Source organism: Solanum pennellii, chromosome 6, assembly GCF_001406875.1.
Source record: "Solanum pennellii chromosome 6, SPENNV200".
Lineage (NCBI taxonomy): Eukaryota > Viridiplantae > Streptophyta > Magnoliopsida > Solanales > Solanaceae > Solanum > Solanum pennellii.
Window position 1 is genome coordinate 2,197,787 of NC_028642.1, and position 22,823 is coordinate 2,220,609.

The following is a 22,823-nucleotide window of genomic DNA, read 5'->3' on the forward strand; positions in this document are numbered from 1 at the left end:
TTGAACACAGAGTAGTAAGATAATATAATAATTAATCATTTTTATAGAATTAGAATCATCATCAATTATTGCTCTAAAGATTTTGACAAAATATTTTTATATATAATACACTATTTATAATAAAGAATATTATATAAATGTACATATAGATTATTATATAAGTTGTACATACTAGCCAAGGCAATAGAGAAGACGGTTCAAAATTTAGATCAAGTGAAGTTCATCAAAGACGAAGAACGCAGAATATCATTCAGGAAATTATAGACAAAGGTAACAGACATACTTTCATAAACTCTTGAACGAAGATCAACAAACAGGCTCATGCAACATATCATTCGGGAAACCCGCAGCCGCTGCCCTTTGAGTGCGCACAGGATAAAATTCCTACTCCTGTGCAATAGCGAGGTAACCCGTACCAGGCTCGAGCTCGACCAGAAGACAAACCCCTTGCTTTTGCTGGCAAGGGATTTCGAACTCGAGACCTCCAACATGGAAGTCCAACGTGGTGTTTTGTTCTCGGAAATCTCCAAAACAATACCCCATGGCATTTACAAATATAAATTGGACAAGGATACAAAACATTTACACCATTCAATATAACCAAATATGCTTTTCTTTGCCTCCACCAAAAGAGATACAAAGCTCAACTGCTTACACACTACACCTTTTGCTATGAATTGTTACAACTATAAACAAAAGAAAATTATATTACATCAAGATATATTGGTAAAAAAAAACTGAACTAGGAAAAGATGAATGTACAAGAAATCGAGGATGACTGTCGAGGATGGTACTATAATTTTCGCGCAAACATGAGAAAATCTTGGTGTTCCTAGGCCTCACTCATGTAAAAATTGGAAGGCTGGATTCTCAAGAAGTTCGGTTGCAGGTTTTACATCTGTGAAATCCTTGACTTGAAGTGAATTTGAAACTTCTTCAATTGAGAATGGGATGCTGCAATTGAAAAGATGCACTTGTTAGAATTAGCTTCTTGAATCAACTCAGACATGTTAGCACATTTACTTTAGGTCGTGTTTTTAGGAGTCCTTTAGACTGGTTAATGTTTATATGTCTGTAGAATTACAGGGAACTTGTTGTACTTTATGTTTTTGTTAATTTCTTGTATACTGTTGTTCTGTGAGTGACATGATCAGTGAAGATCCATGTAGCCCACTTCAACTTGTTTGGGATTAAAGTGTAGCAGTAGTTGTAATTGAATGCATTCAAACTTTTCGATCAGGAAAAGTTTGCAGTTAGAGAATGGAAGAAACAAGAGCTGCATAACCACATACTTCATGTCCTAGTTCTGTATCCCCCCATATGTAAATGCGAATTAGAGAAAATGATGAGAGATCTTCCATAAGAAGCATATGGTGGAGCGAAAGAAAATAACAAACCCCCCTATAGGGATGACGGGTTAGGATAAGGAGAATAGATTCCATTTCTCATTTAATATGGTGAAGTTTGATAGTGGATGCAGTTCAAGAAAGAAAGAAGACTTCAGGTACATGCCAAAATTACCCTTACGACTTACGGTCTTAAAGATGTCACGACAATTCTAATGATTATAAAAGCAAAGCATGTAATAAGGATTATGAGTGTTGTGCTTGCTCTGACCACTAAGCCAATAAACTAACCTAGGTAAATCCATTAACTCCATTAGGTTTGTCCTAAATAAGATAATTCAATCAATCCTTTGTTTTGGGAAAACTGTTCAATCCCTCTTCTCTGGAAAATCCAAAAGCTCTGCTTTGTGGCCTTTCACCATAAGAAAGAAGACCGGAAAATTTTGGCATTCAAAGTTAATAATTTCCTAATATAGAAACATGCCATATTTTCAAACAGAGATAATGTCATATAAAATGGAACAGAGAGAGTATAGTAAGCGGATGGGAAGGGATTATAAGGAAAGAGGACTTCACTTCATTGGCTTCACGCCTGGAATTAGAGGTACAATTTTTGGTTGGATTTTTGGTGTGGAAATTCAATCTTAAAGTAGGTGTGTCCACGGGTGTAAGCTTCACAGATGATATTATTGCAGCCATGGCTATCCTAATCACAAGAAGCACTTGAGGTTTATCATGGGAAATATGATCCAGAGAGTTAAGATCTTATTGATATTGCTTACTGAAGAGGGGGACATGAAAACAGGAAGAAGAGAGAATATGAAAGACAAAAATGCCGAAGAAAGCTGTTTCCATCAAATAATGTGCCGCATGAATGCAATTCTTACAGCAAACAGTTTAAGGAGGACAAATTGGATTGTGTAAGTTAGTGTCAATGTGCAAGGATCATATTCTTGTGTTATAGAGCGACTTCACAACCCTGGACAATGGAGTTATCCCGGAAATGGCGAAGTATGGAGGGCTCCCATTATGATTTTCTCTGATAATTTTGAATGAAGGGAACTGGTGATGTTTTAAGGCAATACAAAAGAACTATGCTGTCTGGACTCTCAAAAATGATGTCGTGGCCGTGTTGGATCCTCCAAGAATGCACTACTCTTGGAGGATTTGACACGCACGTGGTGACATATTTGAAAAATCCGAGCACAAAAGGAAAAAAATGAGGAATATGAGAAGTTCCTTTAAGCTTCATTTATGCTTTTGTGCAATAAAGAGCACACTTACAAAACCCACATTGTACATAAAGAAAGCTTCCAGGTTATATTTCTAACGACACAATATAAGGCAAAATCATGATAGAAGTATCCAAATTTGGCAGAGGATGACATAACTTTTCCAAACATTGAATAGTTTCTCACCTTGGGTTATCATCTAACAAAAAAGAGTTGCTCTCGGCGTCGTTCGAGTCCTCTGTCATAAGTACCCTCATGTTAGATATGACCTGTCAGGAAAAAAGAAATTCCCTCAACATTCAACTATGACTGATATGAACATGCACAGGTAGGACTTCCATCGGAAAAATACCATCGGCCACACATAACTTACATCTGGGGAGACACTTCGTGTATTGTATTTGTCATCCCAGTAAAGAGTACAAACTCTGTAAAGTTGCTGGACACTGAGAACCTGTAAAACCAGAATTTCACATTTTAAGGAAGCTGATATGGTCTATGCTCGATGAAATGGAAACCAGAAAAGATAAAATTGATAAACCAAGTAGAATGCATTTCCACTGGACTCAGAGCAAAGCTAATGTTGTTAGAGAAAACCGACTTACAGGACACAAATCATTAGTGATATCATCATACGAAATTCTGTACTTCTGATGTATAACCTGCAAAAGAGGAACAATTAACAGAAAACTCCATATCAATTGTGGATCACACTGCATATGTATAGTTCTAAAGAAAAAAGGAAAGGCAACAATTATCTTGCAACAGCCAAGTCATAATAGCCATAATGCATATATTGAAGCCCAAGAAATTAGTAAGTAACCAAAGAAACTCAGGGAAACTTCAGCAGTTCCGCTTTCTACTTTTCCAGACACGATGTCTCAGAACTTTTCTCTTACACAATAAACCATATCTACTTGCTCAAACACTTTGATCTGAGATTGAAAAAGAACTTCACAAAAATAAAAAAGGATAAAGGAAATACTGATGTCACATTTATATAGATTGACGGAACCAGAACAACTTAGACTACCAGAATCAAATAATAGTGAGGCAACACGTTGAAGAAGTCAATATCCATGTAATATATGTTAAGAGATAAATGAACATGTAAGGGTTCATAAAATCTAGCATTTAATAACCTTGCAGTGCGGATATGCAAATTGGCCCATGTCCTACTCTTTCAGCATTAGGTCAGCGTTGAAAACTTGGTTTGTGGTAAGTTATGTGGCTACTTCTAATCAATGATACTAGAAGAAAAAATATTAAAAGAAAGATTGAAATATATTAACATTACCAAGAATCCAACAACTTGTCGTATATGTTTGAGTTCATCCCAGGATGAGCCAGCATACTGCAAGCCAGGAATAAATGAAACAAAAAAAGGAATTAGATCCAAAAAAATTCATTTAGGTGATAACAGTGAACCATAAATTACCTCTTCCTTTGCTTGGGAGCACCACAGCTCTAGCTCAGCCAAGCCAGATTTAACATATTCTGCATTACTGAATGTACAACACTCCCGGCGAAGAAGAAAACTATGATTGCATAATTTAAATGAGATTAGAAAGCTTAAATTGACAAAGAACTAAAGACAACTTAAATTAGAAAACCGCGGTCACCTGTTGAAGAGCTGTACATTCATGTATGCAAAGGCTTGACTAAATATCTTCTGAACAAGAATCGGAGGCATCTGAGAATGGAAGGCAGAAATTATTAGCTTTCCTTATAACTAAAAAGATAGTGAAACAGGAATAGGTCTGTGAGGCCTTACAAAGTTTTCTTTCAAAGTACAGAGAAGAGAATCAAGGCATTCAATTATTCCTCGCCAGTGATTTATTGAATAATCTTTGCCAAAGGATCGACCAGACTTCAGCACACTTCCTTTGGAGGTCCTCGGTGCCTGAATTTTCAACATATCACATATTATCCCATCGAACAGTAGAAGGGAAACATTTTAAACACATAATTACTTAAAACAAATTCACCTGTATAAGAGGAAAATCTTGTACTCTCCCCACTATTTTCATTTTAATATAACGTTCAGAATTTTTATTGAAGACGGTGGATTGCAGTTTGTAAAATTCAACATACCTGGATACACAAGGAAAGAAGTGACCCTAACTCTTTCTTCAAGTTATCACGAATAATTCCATACATTTTCTCGACATATGCTGTTAGCTGCTGTTTGAAAAGCAGAGCTGGGTATTTTGCTTGAACCTGGTGCACTACTCCAGCAAGATTGATGTCAGGAGAGGACGAGCGAAATCCCTGAAAACAAGAACAGCAAAATCAGTTAGTACATACATGGGAGCAAAACTACTATAGCTACGATTTTAGTACTCTAAATCAGTTTTAAAGAAGAACTAACTCAACATGAAAAGTTCTCATACCATTGTCATTCTCCCAAACAGGGATGTTGCAGGCTGTGGTTTATGGGTAGAAGTCGCACCAACTGCACTGTCTGGCTTCAGGCTTTTTTGGATTAGCAATAACAATGTTGAGGTATTTGACAGCCAGTATGCCATGTGGTCATCACTATCTTGATTCTGCAATAAGCAGATTTCTCATCATATTCTAGTTTGTATTAAGTTTACTGAAACATGAACCTCCAAATTTAAGAAATTAATCGCATTTCTATCTTCGTATCACCTTAGGAGTCATTTTTTGAAGATTATACGATTTCATCACAAAGCAGCAGAATGACACAGATATACTTTAATAACAATGCAGGTTATAATGGCATTCACAGTAATTAAGGTAAGGAGCTGAAATACTTGCAGTCTTAATTATTTTAATGTAGGCACCATAGTTGTGTCAAATCTCACTTCACCTTCATTCTTCTTTATCAGGGATACACTTACAGCGAGATATACTTTGTTTTAGTTCTACTTATCCTAAACCCTTACTAAGTGATTCTCCATAATTCTAACTTCTGGTTGACTTTCTCGCTGTTTTTGCCAGTTAACACTCCATCATAAGCAATAAGCATGCACCATAGAACTATCCATCACCAAGTAAGTACCAGGCTCAAGGTAGATCCTTGGTGTAAACCCATTTTTACAGAATCCTCCTCTATCACCAACTCTTTAGACCGTGATGCTCCTTTGTACATATCCTTCATATAGTTGATATGAATTTCTTGCTTCTTGAGCACCCATCAAATGATTTTTCTAGACATGTTATCATAAGATTTTCCATCACACCAATGAAAAATCATTTACATCAAAAATTGTATTGAACTGCTATAAAACAACTAAAACTAATCCAAATGATTTGGTGCAAATATGATAATGAGATTATAACACTGATAAATCTTTTTGTCTTCGGAATAAGTTATAACGCTGCTCTTATTGATGAATATCATAGTGACACTCTCCCAAATGAATGCTTTGCGACAATCAGAGGTGGAAGCAGGTCGATTATTTGTTTTTTATCAAATGCTGTCAGCAGGTAGTTGAGTGAAATCAGGAATAGCTAATGAAATTCTGTTGAAGCTTTGAGTTATTTTCCATCTTAGTTTCATATTTCAATATAATTGGGTAAACACATTTTACTGCATTGTTTCAAAGTCATTAGTTGCAATTCTCCATTTAGTTACCTCAATGGCAGAACCAATCATCTGCACTAAACGATCAAACACGCTAGTCTTTTCTGCTTCAAAAGATTTCCAATGAAGAAGACATTTGTAGATGGTAAAAGCTGCAACAGGCTTGCTTTGACTGAATCCAACATCCTTCATCACACAGTTAATGAGTGCACCAATGTCTTCCTGCAGCATGGTTCACCAAGATATCAGTTTATAAAATGTTTCTCCGCCAAATATTAAGAAATTTGACACAAAAGGTTCGCCAGGGAAGTACATACATGTTGACGGTCAATAGGAGGTTTCCTTGACTTGCTATTAGGGGTTTCAACTTTTTTAGCAGGTGTTGAACCCGGTGGATCCTGCAAAAGTCAATCATCTAATAAGCATGGAGCATGAATTGGAATTTGACAACTACCAAACATTAGTGTGGAAAAATCAACCCATTTTTTAGTAATCCACTCAATCCGCCCTAGTTCAAAGGTGTTGAAGTATGATACCTTTTTATTTGACCCAAGGATCTTATACAGAATGACCCATCAAACTATTGAGTCAAAATGGATCAAAATAGTGTAACTCAACAGGTCAAAATGCAACACAAACCCGAGCATACGAAATGAAGTTTGGGGATTGGGAATTAACAATTAAGTAAATTTGGAAGACTTAAGCTAATAAATATATATTTTACATACTTTTTTCTGAAAAGCCAAAATAAAAAAGAGAAAAGGTTGGGTCATGTTGGGCTGGATGGATTATGACCATTATTTGATGCAATTTGGTTTTGCTGCACTTGAGCTAAGGATCTTTCGGAAACACACTCTCTAACTCCATGACGTAGGGGTAAGTCTGCGTACACTCTACCCTCCCCGGAACCCATTTGTGGGATTTCACAGGGTATGCTGTTGCTGTTGTTGTATTTCACCCAACCAAACTATTATGTTGATTGTATCATGCTCTGTTTATAGATTTGACCCACCCAAGTTTGACCAAACCTGCTTATTTGTCACCTGTACTTCACATGATGTTGCAGGATGACAAAAAAAAGAGTGTCTTACATTGGTTCTAGTTTCTTCTTTGAGGTGGTAGCCATTTTCTTCTATCTGCACCTACATAATAGTGTGTGATAACGCAGAATTTGTCAAACGGAAAGAGGGAAGGAAAAGAGACTAATGAATAATGGAATTTTTAAGGCAGATACCTTGGAAGCCAGACTAGGTGAATGATCTGAAACCTGCTTGGCTGGGGCTAACAAAGATTGCTGAAGAATCTGGTTCTCAGATTCCAAATCAAAATTCCTTTCCTGGAACCTATAACCAGAAAATGCAATGAGGAGTGGAAATGAATTACAATGAGTTATACTCACGAGCCAGTCTGTATAAAAATAAAATTGCCATAAAATTATCCATTCAAGCTACTTATGAGTTATGACATAAGCTCACTAAACCTTTGCATAGTAGTCTTCAACTGAACAATTGTAGACTCTGCATCCAACACCAGCCTCAACCTCTCCTCACAAAGTTTGCTTGTCTCTTCATACTTTTTTTCTGTCTCATCAATCTTCTGTTCTAGAGAGCTTACCAAAGACTGAAATCAAAAACAAAAAGGAGCATCAAGAGTTGAATGCAAGTAGCTGTCCTGAATACAAGAAAGTCGTTTACACTTAAAACTCCCTTGTTTCAACAAACCTACCTTTAGTTTCTCATTTTCAACACTAAGTTTGTTCATCATTTCATGATCAACAACAGGAACTTCCTGAAAAATAGGAACTTCCTCTGTCGCCCTTTTTGCAGTTTCACGTTCTTTGACAAACATTTCTTTTGTTTCCTTGAACTGAAGTTGAACTTCTTGCAAAGCTGATTGCAGTTTTGCATTTTCTTGTGTTTTTGCTTCTTCCATGTCAGCCTACAAAAACAGAATTATATTGTTAAAACTAGAAGGCAGACTCTCAAAAGCATACAGTGGTGGAGACAGAATTCCACTTCGACAGAAGCAAATACTTCTAGTCAACTAGGCCCATCAATAAATTATGGTCCACTTCACTTCTGACTAAATAGGGAGTCTATATGTGATTCAAATCTCACAAAGGTCGCGTTGACAATGATGTGACTTGTGAGACACAACCAGAAAAAAGTCACCATATTCCTAAATCAGCAGTGGTTTCTATTTTTGAAACTGGTAATGTTCCTAAATCAGCAGTGGTTTTGTTTGTGTTTCCTTCGTCAAATATGATTATAGAATTGCATGTATGATGTACCTATTCCTGCTCTAAAGCTTTTCTTTGAAAAACATGACTGCAGTTAAAAAGTTTAATTTTTTTAATCCACAGCTTAACAAATCAACATGGAATCATATGAGGATTTACAGTATTAGATTCACGCTCAAACACTTCAAAGCTTTCACCAAGTCCATCATACAGCATTATTTCAAGATTGATTTCCTCTAGGGCATTGTGTGTTCTATATGATTGAATCCTTTATAGTACAAGAATATGGCACAGCAGCATCTTAAGATAAAGAATTACCCTCATGCGTTTCTCCAGCTGTAGTCTCCAAGTTAATTCCTCAACTTGCTTCTCTAATTTATTCTTTGCAGCTTGAAGCGCACCAGTCTCCCTTGCAGCCTATGCAGAAATAAGTTAGAATGGAACTCCGAACAAAAATGAAACTGTTTGAAAACAAAAAAATAGATATTCATTCAAAAGTGTAGTAATAAAGAAAGGGTGAATTTCTCAAGCAGGCAAATTATCACATTGTTTCTTTAAACTGAGCATCGCGCATGAATTGCATAAACTTGACTTTCTACCTTTAGTATCGATAAATTTAAAACTGGGGATTTCCTGGAAGATTTTAACTATTGGATGTAACATGAGCTGGCACTTATATGTGAGATAAATCAAATCTGGATGAATATACAAAATATATTGAAACTTATCTGTCTTGCACAACACTTCATGGATCTAAAAAGCAAAGTCGACTTAGCCATAGGGGAATTCAACAAAATGCAACTCTAGCAGCATGGCATTACTTATGTACTCAAAGACTCCAACTGGCTGCAAAATATGAGTCCCTATTCTTTTTTTTCAACTTCAAATGGAAAAAAATGAGTCCCTAATTTTTACTAGACACACATTTCCACTTGTGTACTATAGCTTGCAAGTTTTTGAAGGCAGTCCAGTTACTTAAAATGCTTATTAGAAGTTAATGCTGATCCCCTTCAAAGTATTCACTCTAAGTGCGAATGGCCTAAAGCATGAAAGAGAAATTAGAGGTCTAAATTTGATGTAAGCATGAGCAGTGGGAAGCATAACAGCAGTTAGTTTCTACAGGATTTAAGCATACAGTAATCTAATACATTTCCGAGAAATTTTAACTGTGTATCAACTCAGAATACAGATGCTAACAGAGGCTGTAGCAGCTAAGAACCTCTGGATCAATAAAAAGGATAAAGAGGAAATGACGAATGAAATATTACCATCTTAAGTTTCCGTAGTTCTCCACGAGCGACTCTAGCTCTCCAACCACATTGAGTGGTAATAGCAGCTTTCTTGAGTTTCTTGTATTTCAATCGGGCTAAGAATGCACGAGAATGACTCTGTACATATAGCATGAGGATCATTATAAAGTGTGAATCACAACTTTCAAGGCATTAAGTTAATAAACAGGTAGAGCAATAACAGCAAGGATAACTATTCCAAATAGTCTGTTGATCCTAAATTAGAAAAACTTTCTCAAAATTTCAAAGAATTATTCTTCCCTTACAAAAGTTTACCTGAATGATAATGGCAGCTTTTGTCTGCCTCCTGAATCGAACTTCATTGCGTGCAGCCATACCACGCATTCCTGTCTGAACTGAAATGGCAGCAGAGCACAATTCTTTGTAACCCTTCCTAGCAAGATGCATGCGCATGTCTGTCTGGATCTTCAGACAAGCTGCTTCTCTCCGCAAACCCTCATATACACGTCGAGCAAGTTCTCCTGTAACAACAATGAGAAATGAAAACATTGATAGATTTTAATCTACGAACCCAAAAGCCAAGCGCATAGCAAATGAAATACCTCTGCACATCGATTGTATCCTTATTGCCAACTGACGTAACAATGTAAAATTTCTTCGAGCCATGTGAGAACGAACTTTCCTCTGAATGATGCTCGCCGATCTCCCTAGCACCTCTGTCCTGCGACTGTCTAGCTCTGCCATCTGCCCAGCCCTTAGAAATACTTTTGTTTTACCAATCTGCAAAGGCAAAATGGACAAATGATTCGCTTTCCTGAAGCCTCCTCCACATGGAAGACATCTCACACACGAAATCCAGAGGGATTCTGATTATTTATTTATTTTGCCTTTTTAGATCATTATAAGAATGAAATATTCTACATTTGACCTAGTAAAAAGACGAGGAAAGTATGGAATATGTTCCAGACATTAAAGATGATGCTTGTGGTTTTTAAAGCCAACATCTTCTGCATATGATTATAGAACAAGAACCAAAAGAACTCTGGGAAGAAGATGAAAAAAATACTATACTTATGAAAGGGATACACACTATCATAATCAGTAAAGACCCAAAACTAGAAAATTTCAAAAACTAAAAAAATCACAGTGCATCCATGAAATTACAAGAAAAAACAAGAAAGATGAGCATATAATACAACTGAACAATCTAACCAATAATACCTAGAATATAGAAATGCTAAGAAGGAAAGGAAGTACACATAGCAATGAGAGGAGGCCACCAGAAAGGCGAAAAAATTTACAGATTTATTATTCACCAAATATCTGACCTGCCAAAAGCCCGACAGGATTCAGGTGCGCAACAAATGCAAAATGGAACCACTGAAATTCTTTAAACATTTTACTGAATGAAGAATGTGCTAAAATGTGCTAGATTAATGTCAGTTAAAAGAGATAAAACAGACTCTCTATCAAGTGAGGTTATCACCTGAAATTAAAAAGACTCCAAAATTACAGAAATGAACTGGAAAAGTTTGATTTGCTTCATATTTACACTATAACTTCTAATAGAGTAATGTATTACCTGATATCCTTGAAGGCCCACTTTCTCTAAAAGGCGCGTGCATGCAGTGACCTCGTCCGTACTGTCATGAGTTAGTCAGAAAAAATCACAGCACATTGACAATCTGATCAAACAGTACAAGGTAAATAATAGGTACCTTCCATCTAAAACTTCAGGCGAAAGGATGCCAAAGCGATCTAAAAATTCATAAAAGGGTCTCCGAGTAGGATATCCAGCACAGCTTATTCTTATTGCTTCCATCACTCCCTACAGAAGGAAAAACAGTGAGAACAAATTTTCCATTCATATATATGCCACCAATTTGAAAAAAAATCAACACATTTGCTTACCCCACAGCACAGCTGTTGCAGAACATTGTGATTCTCAAAGATAGAGGGCTTTAGCAGATTATTTGGCTTCACACATCGAATATAATGGGGTTCCGTTGCATTCAGAGTTTCAAGCAAAGACTGCAGTTGTTGCTGCAAAGTATATAAAAGAACATGTGATGATTCCATATATCTCGGTCTAATTGCATATATGAAAAGAGGAGCAAAATACACTAGAAAACAGAAGCAACATGCCTTGAAGCTAGAACCGATAGAAGAGAACTTTGACTGTTTTGAGGATTCTTCCACGGATTTTGGAAACAAACTAGATGCAAAAGAACACTTTGAAGCTCTCAGGAGTGCCTGATGTTCAGCAACAACATAGTCTTTGTTTTTATCCAGAAACAATTCTGTTTGATATGTGACCTGTAAGAAAAGAAAATGTAATATTACCCACAGCTTCAAAATAAAGTTTAAGATTTAAGCTCAAATTTTTTTACAGTGGATGAGAAGACTTACATCACCAGCATAATGGCAAATAGTGAAGTCAGAACGAGCCAACTTGGGCTTGCTGAATCGTTTATGATTTTGGAAAGTCTGATAGAGCTTCTGTGCAAACGTTTCATGAGTTGATCTTGGAAACATACTGCAAAAACAAAATAACAGTAGTCTGAATATCCTCAGCCCTACGAAATGACTACAAATAGGGTAAACAGAAAGGATGTTTGGACCATCTAAACAATGAGAATGAAGAATAACAAAATCTACTGAAAAATATAGTTCTTTATTCAAAATCAGCTTACCAAGCTTCATCAAGGAGTGCTATAATACCTCCTGGTTTCTGAGCAAGAGAAAGAACTGTTAAAATATGCTACTGGAGAAACAAAGTAGAAAATTAATTCTTGGTCCATCAATAAAAAACTATGGAAATTAGAGAATCAAATCAAAATCAACACAAAAGGGAGGTTTGTATGGAACAACTGTTGCAGATATCTTTGCCAGAAACAAGATTTCAGTCACTTAGCTCCCTCGGGTTGAGCCAACTTACAGAAAAATCGTGATTTCAGCCTTTAATACTAAAATAATGTTTCTGGGTTTTTCTTGCTGAAATTGCGACATTTTTACATATCTCAGCCTTCATAACCTCTCGTTTATATATTTTCTACTTTGATTGCTAAGGCTAGCCAAAATTTGATCCCGCACTTCGTCAAAATCAGATTTTAGTCCAGCAAGTGTAACAACTAAAAACATCTTCTGGCGGTGCTCCAAAAATTCAACACATTGCCTATTCCCGTCCTAGGTGTGGACGAAGACCGAGACTGCACTTAAGTAGCGGGCACAACTAATCAAATTCTATTATTACCGCCTGAACCTGTCCTAGATAAATAAACATATCCGGATCGTGCTTTTTAAGGTAGGTAAACCAAGAAATCATCTTATAAAAGTGGGATATATCATTTCTGTATAGCCCACGAGCCTTTTTTCAAACTAAGAAGCAAGCTTGGACTAGTCGGACAACGACATTAACTTTGAATTTATAGATTTCCACAACAGACTACACAATTAAGCATCAATCTTCTTCTATTTGCCCCCTATCATTTTCAGTAATATCCTTAGCATGTTTGAACAAGTGATCCTAAACACCTTGTCCTTTACACCATAGCTAAACAGAAAAAATCAAGATAAGTAGTTCGCACTACCTACCAAAGGTTTTGTGGTGACACCATGGTTTGGGTTGCTGGAAACCATAGATTTAGTACCAAAAACATCGGATCCGAGAAACACGAGGGGTCGAAGCAAAAAATAGAGTGTTATTAGTGTCCAAAAATTAGAGTGAATTCTGGTCCGAGACTTAATGTTGTCAGTTGTCATTGGAATCTGGAAAATTAGTCACTATAACAGGAAAAAGTAGATCTGATCACCAGAAAATGGTCGGAATCAGGAAAAATCATATGAACAACCTCAGAATGAAGAAGCAAGACCAACTGGAAAGTAATGCCGGAAACTCAACATCCGCCAGCGCATGAGGCGCGTGGCGACGGAGATCTAAGCTGCAGATGGGGCGTGAGAACGCATGGACCCAACTGCAGTGGAAATTCTTGCGTAGGGTCAGATGAGGGTTCCGATCCTATTGGTGGTACTGGCATATTCACCATACCCCTAGAGAATAAAGAACCCTGGACCTGCAGTGTATTTTTCGGAAAATATGTCTTTTTTTCTCTCAAAAGATTTATTTTATTGCTTGGTCCTTGGGTCATGGACTCAAGTGCTTCTGACCAAATTGCTAGTAACAAATCTTTATTGTCTGATATTACTTATTTTCATCCCACTATTACTTAGCTAATGGTTCTCAAGCCATGACAACCAGAGCTAGTCAATCCAATCCCTTATCTTCCTTGACTCTAATAATTTTCTTTTGGTCCCTGGTTGTCCTTTTAACTTTCTGACGATCCGTCATATGGCTAGAACATTATATTGTTTCATCTCCTCCGTTTATAACTTCTTTGTTAAAAAGACCTCGGTACAGGAAAAATGATTGGTGAAAGGTGCTCAATTCTCCCAGCTCCACTACAGATTGCAGGCCTACTGATACTCCAGTGGATCCAAATGTTAGAACTTCTACCAGGCCAGGGAGAACCTCCTAGTGATCCTGGAAGATACAGGAGGTTGGTAGGGAAGTTGAATTAACTCACTATGAGTCAACCTGACATTGCCTTTACAGTTCATGTTGTAAGTCAGTTCTTAGATTCTCCCAGGTGACGGTCACCAGAATGCAGTTATTTACATTCTTCAAAGCTTAAAATCTGCTCAAGGAAAAGTACTACTTTATGAAGGCTAAGGACATTAGAAAATCGTTAGATATTCAGATGCAGATGGACAGTCCCCTATAACAGACGATCCACTTCTAGATTCTAGGTTATAGTTGGTGAATTTTGATTTTTCAGAAAAGTAAGAAACAAAATGTGATAGCTAGATCTAGCACAGAAGAAAAACATCGGGCTATGGCAGTGGCAATATGTGAACTCATATGGATCAAGCAACTAATGAAGAAGTTGAAATTTGGAGAGATTAAAGAAATGGAACTTGTGTGTAAAAATGAAGTTGCACTTCACAGAGCATCGAATCCAGTATTTCACGAGAGGACTAAACACATAGAGATTAATGGTCATTTTGTCAAAGGGAAGTTACTCGGAGAAGACATTATCACAGGGTTCGTCCGGATAACTGATCATCTTTCAGACATATTCATCAAGTCCCTAGATCGTTCCACAACAAAATATATATAGCAAGCTTGGTACATATAATTTGTATACACCAACTTGAGGGAGAGAATTAGAATATTCTAGAAGACATGTAAATATAGTAGGTAGCTTATTTACCCCTATTGTGATTAAGCATTGATTTGTATTGGTTTCGTTTCCTTTTTAGGACATGTAAACATAGATATTTAAATCTCAATAACTTGAGGAAATAATAAAGTTGAGGTTTTTCACAACACTCTCTTCTTTCTCGCAACTTTAGCCTCTGAAGGATTGCTCTTGTTGTTCTTTTTAGTTTCAGTGAAGTGCTTAGAGGAATAGCGGTTCCTCTGTTTCTTTGGTCTAATAAAAAGATTTTTCATCACCGCAAGCACTCTCGCTTAGCTACCACTTGTCTTTGCTTCCTTATTTCTAAAGCAAACCAGACAGAAGTCAGTAGAGAAAGACTTTTTATTACGTTATCCAGACATCTCCTCTAAGTGAATTTCATCTTAGCTGCAGCTTCCACAACCTTCTTTTAATTAAATAGAGCTGCAACTTTGAACTTATATCCAAGATCAACCAAATATAAGTGACAATATAATTCCTGGAGAAGACAACATATTCTTAAGGAAACAACCTGATGTATGTAAATGGAAGAAATTTTACATAAGGGAAATGGAGGAAAGTAAGAAAAGGGATTGACTGGACATGCTGCATCAAAGTACACAAGGAACAGCTTTCTTTTAACTGGGTCAAAAAAGCTGAAACTAAATAATGTGAAGTCATTTACAAGTAAACAAATGTAAGATATAAAAAGCAAATCTAAGCACAAACCTTTTCTATTAGTTCCAGAATATCTTTATTATCAATGAACTCAATGTAGCTCCAGTCAATTTCTTCTCTTGTATACTCTTCTTGTTCCATTTTGAAAACATGCTGACAGACCACATGCAGGTATGATAGAGATGAGTACAGTAGTAATGATAGATCAACAAACTCAAATATGAGAAAATAACCAGAACCTGATTGAAGTGCTGCTGCAGTTTCTCATTGGTCAAATTGATACAGAATTGTTCAAAGCTGCAGAAATAAAGAGCATCAGAAGTATGATTCATAGCTGCAGAATAAATAGCATCAGAAATATTGAGCAATCTACACTGGATCCATGACTAGTAGGCTTTCAGAAGAAAAAACTGATACTGCAGTTTAAGGAAAGGGTACAAAATTAGAAAGATCACAGAAGAAGATCTTTCAGTCAACAAGAAGTTCAATACTGGATTTCCCATTTAAGATTATATGGGCAATTTCATCCCATTGATGGCAGTCTAATGGTTGCAAGCCCATCTAATTCAATTACAAAAAAATCAAAACCTAAGTGAATATTTTATAAATTTGACATTCTCTTTAGGCGACAACCAAATAAAGAGGAAATAAGATGCATCTAACTGCTCATAACTCGTGTATTAGGCACCAGAAATCAAAGACAAGAACATAGTAAATAAAGGGTTGTGACTTGACAATTAATGATGCTTATGGCAATTGTGCTATGAGTCCTCTGTCAAGTGGCCTAAAGATAAAGAGAGTCACGATTAACTGAAAGATATAAAATAATCAACTGCTTGCTGATATGCTAAGGCAATTATATACAGTTCATTCAAGAAGAACACATCTCATACAATCCAAACAAAAAGGCATACCAGTCAAGCACCTGTTAGTCTTGAAACTCTCAAATCCATATATATCCAGCACACCAATCAAAGATTTCGAATTTGGATCTTGACCAATTGAATTATTAATCTTATCTACCAGCCTGAAATTGAAATTGAAGAGCATACGTAAAAAATCAAAGTCATTACTGCTTAACAAATTCTGCTACGGAGTAGTAAATGCTTCAAATACATGGCAGAAAATTGATGGTCTGATTCACTGACTGCCCAGTAAAGTTTAAGCTCACCAATCAAACAATCTTGAGTATACTACTTTTGCCAAAGCATCTCTACTGATAGCTGCTGCTTCTGGATCTAGCCATTTGGTGATGGTTTCACCACGTGTTACAATAACACGCTTGCAAAGTGAATCCTCAAGAGCCTTCATGTCACACCTAGGAAATATTAGAAGTTCAATAGTGCTGCACTTTTTCTCTTCGAGAAAACCTTCCGCCTAGTAATAGAATGGAAATTAACTTCAATGAGCCAATTTCATCACTTACATGAACAGATCAGCTGCAGTTCTCAGATGAAACCAAGATTTTTCATCTTTGGGAGCTGAGGAGTCCATCTCCTTCCCCTTTGAAAATTCGACGTTTCCAAGATGGAGAATTGCAGCGACTACTCGAAATATTGCATCCTGGGGAATTGCGAGAGTGTGAAATAACCGTTTACTAAAATTCTACCCTTGAATATATTTTTCTGTCTCTGCAACTTTTCATATATACCTGCTCTTCCGAACTTATTCCTACAACATCCATTGCCCTTCTAGTAGCTAGGTATTCTTTTGAATCATCAACCCCATCCAGCTGATAGCAATTTGATTGATTTAGATAATGAAATGACCGAGGGTTATCCAACTTGTACCTTTGAATATCCTGAGAGTGGAGAACAGAATCAAACTGGCAAAAATTCCAAGTCTTGTAACTAAATTTAATCAAGATTAGTAAAAATGCGAAGTAGTATGTTGTCTCTAGTTTCTTTTCGGTGTACTTATGAGGTCCAATCTATATAGAGGATTGGATCTCTTTTCTCAAGAACCATATTTTGGTGTAGGTTCTCTTATTTTGGTATATGGCTTGTATACAGAATTTCCACCATTGTCAATAAAATTATTTTACTAATCAAACCAAAAAAAAAAAAAATAGCAGGCTGGGAATGAGAACGCTCCAGGGGAATCTTTATAGCTCAGTTGGTTGGCTACTTGAACGCCCACCTTGTTGGCGAGCGTTCGATTCCCAAGATTGTAGTCCCCTTCCCCTACCCTAATTTTTAAAAAAAAAGGGGGGAATGGGAACTCCCTACCTATGAGTTCATCCACCTCCTTAGCAGGAGTACCAATTGTTACAAAATGCTGTCTGGCCAATATATTGTATTCAATCTGAGGCTTCTCACAGACCTATTCTAAATCGTTCTTTAATCGCTACAAGTATTTCGGCCTAGCTCTCTAGTTCTATTAGCTATAGTTACATTTTTTGGCACATGGAAAGTGGAAAGGCAGAAGCGTCGGCTAGTCAGTCACGGACTACTTAACTTCCTTATGATGATTCAATGTTAATGACCTCATTCAATCTTTTTTTGAGCCTTCGGAATTTTCAGGATCAAGGTGCATATCCCAATGAGCTGAGAAATGAAAAACTAAAGCATGGTATTCCAGCAAGAGTCATGCATTCTTCTGTTAGAACTAACATGGCTTTAACATAGAATAAAGTTTCCTGGTAGTGCTTGGATACGTTCTGTTCATTTTGGGATTCTCAAAGCATAAAGTGCATTGCAATCATTGGATTATGAGGGTTCAAAATTCTGCCAGTTGCACAAAATACAAGCAGAAAGAATAACTGCCAGATTCAACCAGACTTGTCTTGCAAATAACACAGATGACGGGTTCTTTGTCGTGGAGCAACAAAATCAATGAGATTTTTCTCTCAAGTCAATGACGAGATGGCTTTATTTAACCCCCTCAACCTCTATTTCATGGTGACAGATTCATATAGTCAAGGGATGAGTCAATAAGGAACACGTCTCTCATTGAAAGATAATTATATTCTTTTATCAGGCGTATGGTATGAAGCATTTAGGTGTACAAGGCAGAGAGTGTTGCCTAAAGATTTTTCTGATAACAACACTTACCTTCAAGCTCACTTGCAAAAAATAGATATGGTTTCAACAAGGATAAAATCCACTTCTTCTTACTGTATTAAGTTTTATTAGATAGCATGAATTTTTTCACTTTGAGAAATGTATGAGCGTGGAAATGAATTTCCAATGGAAAAACAAAGATAAAACACCATGGTTTCAGAACATCTTCTGCAAAAGCAGTTCTTGTTGAAGTAAATACTGGAGCATTACCTTTGGTGGTGCAGCACAAATCATGTAGAAACAGTGATAATTTCTCTCTGGATCAGAAACTTGGCAAACACGAGATCTTTCCAGTAAATATGTTCTGATAGCGGCTCCTGAAATCCTTCCTCTCTGGTCAAACTGGATCTCCACAAACTTGCCAAATCGACTGCATCTCGGTTTAACATATATTAACAACCATGTGTGATGATACAAGATGCTCTAAAAATTTAGCTAATTTTATCTGCCTAACCTTGAGTTATTGTTTCTGACAGTCTTTGCATTACCAAATGCTTCCAGAACAGGATTTGACTGCAAAATGCACAAATGTATCTAAAAGTTAAGCCTGAATCCTAGAATCGAATTGTGCAAGACAACCAACTGTCAGAGTTTTGCAAATCTTTCTGCTAAAATTTATGGTAAAAGATTTACCACATCTTACCTCCAGGACTTGCTGCTCAACTGTTCTACCCTCAGCTTCAGCTCTGCCTCCCATGTAAGCAAGATAGCGCATTAGCTGCTTCGTGCTTTCTGTTTTACCAGCCCCACTCTCCCCGCTAACCAATATTGATTGACTTACTCCTTCATTAATCATAAGTCTGCAAGGAAAGGGAATATTCTCTTACTGAAAATGCAAAATAAAGGGCTTGATCCATAAAATGGGACAGTGCACACCTGTATGCTGCATCTGCAAGAGCAAAAGGATGAGGGCTCAGCTCTCCAAATGCGGCACCTTTATATTGGGCCATCATATGGCTATCATATAAGTGAGGCAATCTTCTAAAAGGGTTGACCGCGATTAGTATATTCCCCGTATATGTCTGAAACAACCATCTACAAGGTTAGTTCAGTAAACATTAAGCTTAAGGAAAACGAAAATATAACCACGAAATGACACCAAAAAACTCACATATATTTCATTAATATCATATCTAGTCTTTAAATTGTGCAGGACTCCTGGTTCGTGCAAATAAGCAAGCTTTGTCATATCATCAACACCACTAGGTGGAGCTTCAGCATCTTTAGGGTAGAGGTTACAAGACTTAACAACCACCTGAAAATTGACAAGAAACAAGAGGAGCGAGACTCGGTCAATCCAACAAATCTGCTTAGTTGATAACTTCCCAAGATATGGTGGGAACAATACGAGTCCTTGTCTAATTTTGAACATTACTAAACATAAGAAGCAAGTTATCATTAACTACTTTAGTGCAATCTGATGCTATAAGCGACGTTGTAACGTACCGTTTTCCCAGAAGTACAAGAAACCTTGATGTCTGCACCATTGACATCCAAAACTTCCCCATCTATCCAGGCTACATCAGGATCTTGCACCCAAACAAGCGATCCCGCCCCTAAGCTAACTGAAGCAGCCTGCAAATCCAACAATGTAATATTCTTCAGTAAGTATATGCAATATCATCCATAACAGACACTTTCTAATCCTTTCATCTGGCCTTAGGCATAAGCAAAATGGTTAAAAAATTCAATTTGAAGCTGCCAGACAATTAAAAACAATAACGCATATAGATATCAACAGATAAAGCAATGAGAATAAAAGAAAGCCTTCTAATTAATAGAGATAATGCTACATGACACTGAACTTATTGAAGACATAAAATATGCAGAAAGTTGCCAGCTCATTAAACTAGAAAATAGCCATGACTGTACTATAAAATGTGAAATTTGTTAAACCCTTTATACGGCCGGAGAGTGTGTTACAGTCTTCTCACCATTAAGAGCGGCAAACCACTAAAGTAGCAAAATGCATGAGATTTTTCTGTAAAAGGTTGTTCACAACACTAGTTTAAGGAGTACAAGAGCTTCAGAAAGTATTAGCCAAGAATAACGCGAAAAAATCTAGTACTCCATCTGACCCAATTTTTATGACTCTCTACATAGCAGATAGTACATGATTAGGTAGTAGGTAGTGGTGTATTCTCGAGTTGTCTGTCCAACTAGTTGTCCTAGTAATTCTCCTGTAGTTTCTTATCCTTCAATTTCTTTTACTATCTGCTATTTCTTGTACTTTGACTATCAAATTGTTCGGTGCAGTATGGTTCCGTTACTATTTGTTGTGTGTGTTACTATGAGTTGTTGCTTGAACTTTTGTTACTTTCTTTTGTGTTTGGCTTTGGACTGTTCTTCCTTGACCCGATGGTCTATCGGAAACAATCTCCCTACCTCAGAGATAGGGGTAAGGTTTGCCTATACTCTACCTTCCCCCTCCCCAGACCCCACTTTGTGAGATTACACAAGGTATGTTTTTTGTTGTATTTGTTTTGGGACGTTGCGAAGTGTTTCACACCATTCCATTGTTATGATCTTGTCATATCAAACTAGCTTTACAGAGTACTCTGATTTTTTCTTTTTCTATTCGTAGTATAACATATGAGTCAAATTTAACATCTTAATATCTATACAAGTGGAAAATCATCACATAGAATTAAAAAGACAGAGTAATTAAAGCAAAAATCAAAATAGTTCCTTTAACTTCATTAAACCAAAGCTCGAATTTGAAACAGTAACTTAGCAGAAGAACATATATTAACAAGCCTTGATCAATTACTAAAGCAAATGAGACCAGAATATGTTCAGAAGTTTGAAGAAAAAATATTCAATTGAATAAACTCAACACAAGTGAAATAAACTCAAGAACAAGATAATAATTGAATACCATCAGATACAACGTGGAAATGAAAAACGCACTAAATATTTAAGATATGAAAATCAACAAATGTTGTATATATCAATTTGTTTGTGTTAACCAATCAATTTCCATCAAAAAATCAACCCCATTTCTGTTCAACATTCAACTTCACTCTTAAAACAATGTGAAATATGAAATACACACTAAATGGAACTCAACAGGACACCATTTTTAACATATGAAGATCAACCAAATGATCTTATATATCAATAACAAAAATCAAAAACAAGAACACAAGATGATAATCAAATACTATCAGATAGATTCTTGAAGCAGGTTCTTAATCAGCCCAATACAGAATCAAAAATTCAACCCCATGTCTGTTTCAACTTTACTCTAAAACAATGTGAAATATAAAATACACACTAAGTGAAACTCAACAAGACACCATTTTTAACATATGAAGATAAACCAAATGCTGTAAACCAATTGCTAAAAACAAAAACAAGTAAATAAGTTGGCAATCAAATACCATTTTCTAAATAACTCCTATACAGCACAAATAACCAGTCAATTTCCATCAAAACTTCAACCCCATTTCTGTTTCAACTTCAACTTTACTCTTAAACAATGTGAAATATAAAATACACACTAAGTGAAACTCAACAAGACGCCATTTTTAACATATGAAGACCAACCAAATGCTGTAAATCAATTTCTGAAAACAAAAACAACTAAACAAGTTGATAATCAAATACCATTTTCTAAATAACTCCTATACGGCACAAATAACCAATCAATTTCCATCAAAAATTCAACCCTATTTCTGTTTCAACTTCAACTTTACTCTTAAAACAATGTGAAATATGAAATACACACTAAGTGAAACTCAACAAGACACCATTTTTAACATATGAAGATCAACCAAATGATGTAAACCAATAGCTAAAAACAAAAACAAGTAAATAAGTTGGCAATCAAATACCATTTTCTAAATAACTCCTATACAGCACAAATAACCAGTCAATTTCCATCAAAACTTCAACCCCATTTCTGTTTCAACTTCAATTTTACTCTTAAAACAATGTGAAATATGAAATACACACTAAATGAAACTCAACAAGACACCATTTTTAACATATGAAGATCAACCAAATGCTCTTTACCAATAACAAAAAAAAACAAGGATGATAATCAAATACCATTTTACTCCAATCAGCTTCTTGATCAACCCAATACAGATTTCTTTCAAGAATCCAACCCAATTTCTGTACAATTTCAACTTTATTCTTAAAAAAAAATTAAAAAAATATATTTTTGAACTTCCCTTAATGGGGTTTTGTTTCTGAAAAATTTTTGGGAAAAAAAAAATGAAGGC

General features: G+C 36.2%; 1 protein-coding gene across 1 annotated transcript; it reads right to left on the minus strand.

Annotated features, from left to right (window-relative positions):
* Window positions 1-525: 525 nt before the first annotated feature.
* On the minus strand, window positions 526-22,823 carry LOC107023811 (myosin-6). Its single transcript, XM_015224621.2, has 39 exons — window positions 22,648-22,823; window positions 20,041-20,169; window positions 19,706-19,849; window positions 19,471-19,616; window positions 19,238-19,394; window positions 19,049-19,107; window positions 18,805-18,964; window positions 17,184-17,333; window positions 16,959-17,095; window positions 16,704-16,850; window positions 16,458-16,559; window positions 15,772-15,829; window positions 15,584-15,685; window positions 12,311-12,348; window positions 12,027-12,153; window positions 11,763-11,933; window positions 11,529-11,660; window positions 11,336-11,445; window positions 11,200-11,260; window positions 10,220-10,397; window positions 9,933-10,138; window positions 9,636-9,755; window positions 8,686-8,784; window positions 7,854-8,066; window positions 7,609-7,748; window positions 7,363-7,471; window positions 7,220-7,270; window positions 6,446-6,526; window positions 6,180-6,350; window positions 4,972-5,127; window positions 4,673-4,849; window positions 4,353-4,481; window positions 4,201-4,271; window positions 4,017-4,116; window positions 3,876-3,932; window positions 3,184-3,240; window positions 2,952-3,032; window positions 2,765-2,847; window positions 526-954 (listed from the first exon to the last, which is right to left on the minus strand). The coding sequence occupies exons 1-39, from the start codon at window positions 22,648-22,650 to the stop codon at window positions 840-842; spliced, it is 4,527 nt and encodes a 1,508-aa protein (XP_015080107.1). The 5' UTR covers window positions 22,651-22,823; the 3' UTR covers window positions 526-839.

Excerpts from the sequence above, each read along its gene's own strand:
- LOC107023811 (XM_015224621.2), bottom strand. Across the intron at positions 8,067-8,685 it reads AGCTGGAGAAACGCATGAGG|GCTGACATGGAAGAAGCAAA; the intron begins GTAATTCTTTAT and ends CTGTTTTTGTAG. Across the intron at positions 7,271-7,362 it reads CACCTAGTCTGGCTTCCAAG|GTGCAGATAGAAGAAAATGG; the intron begins GTATCTGCCTTA and ends ACTATTATGTAG.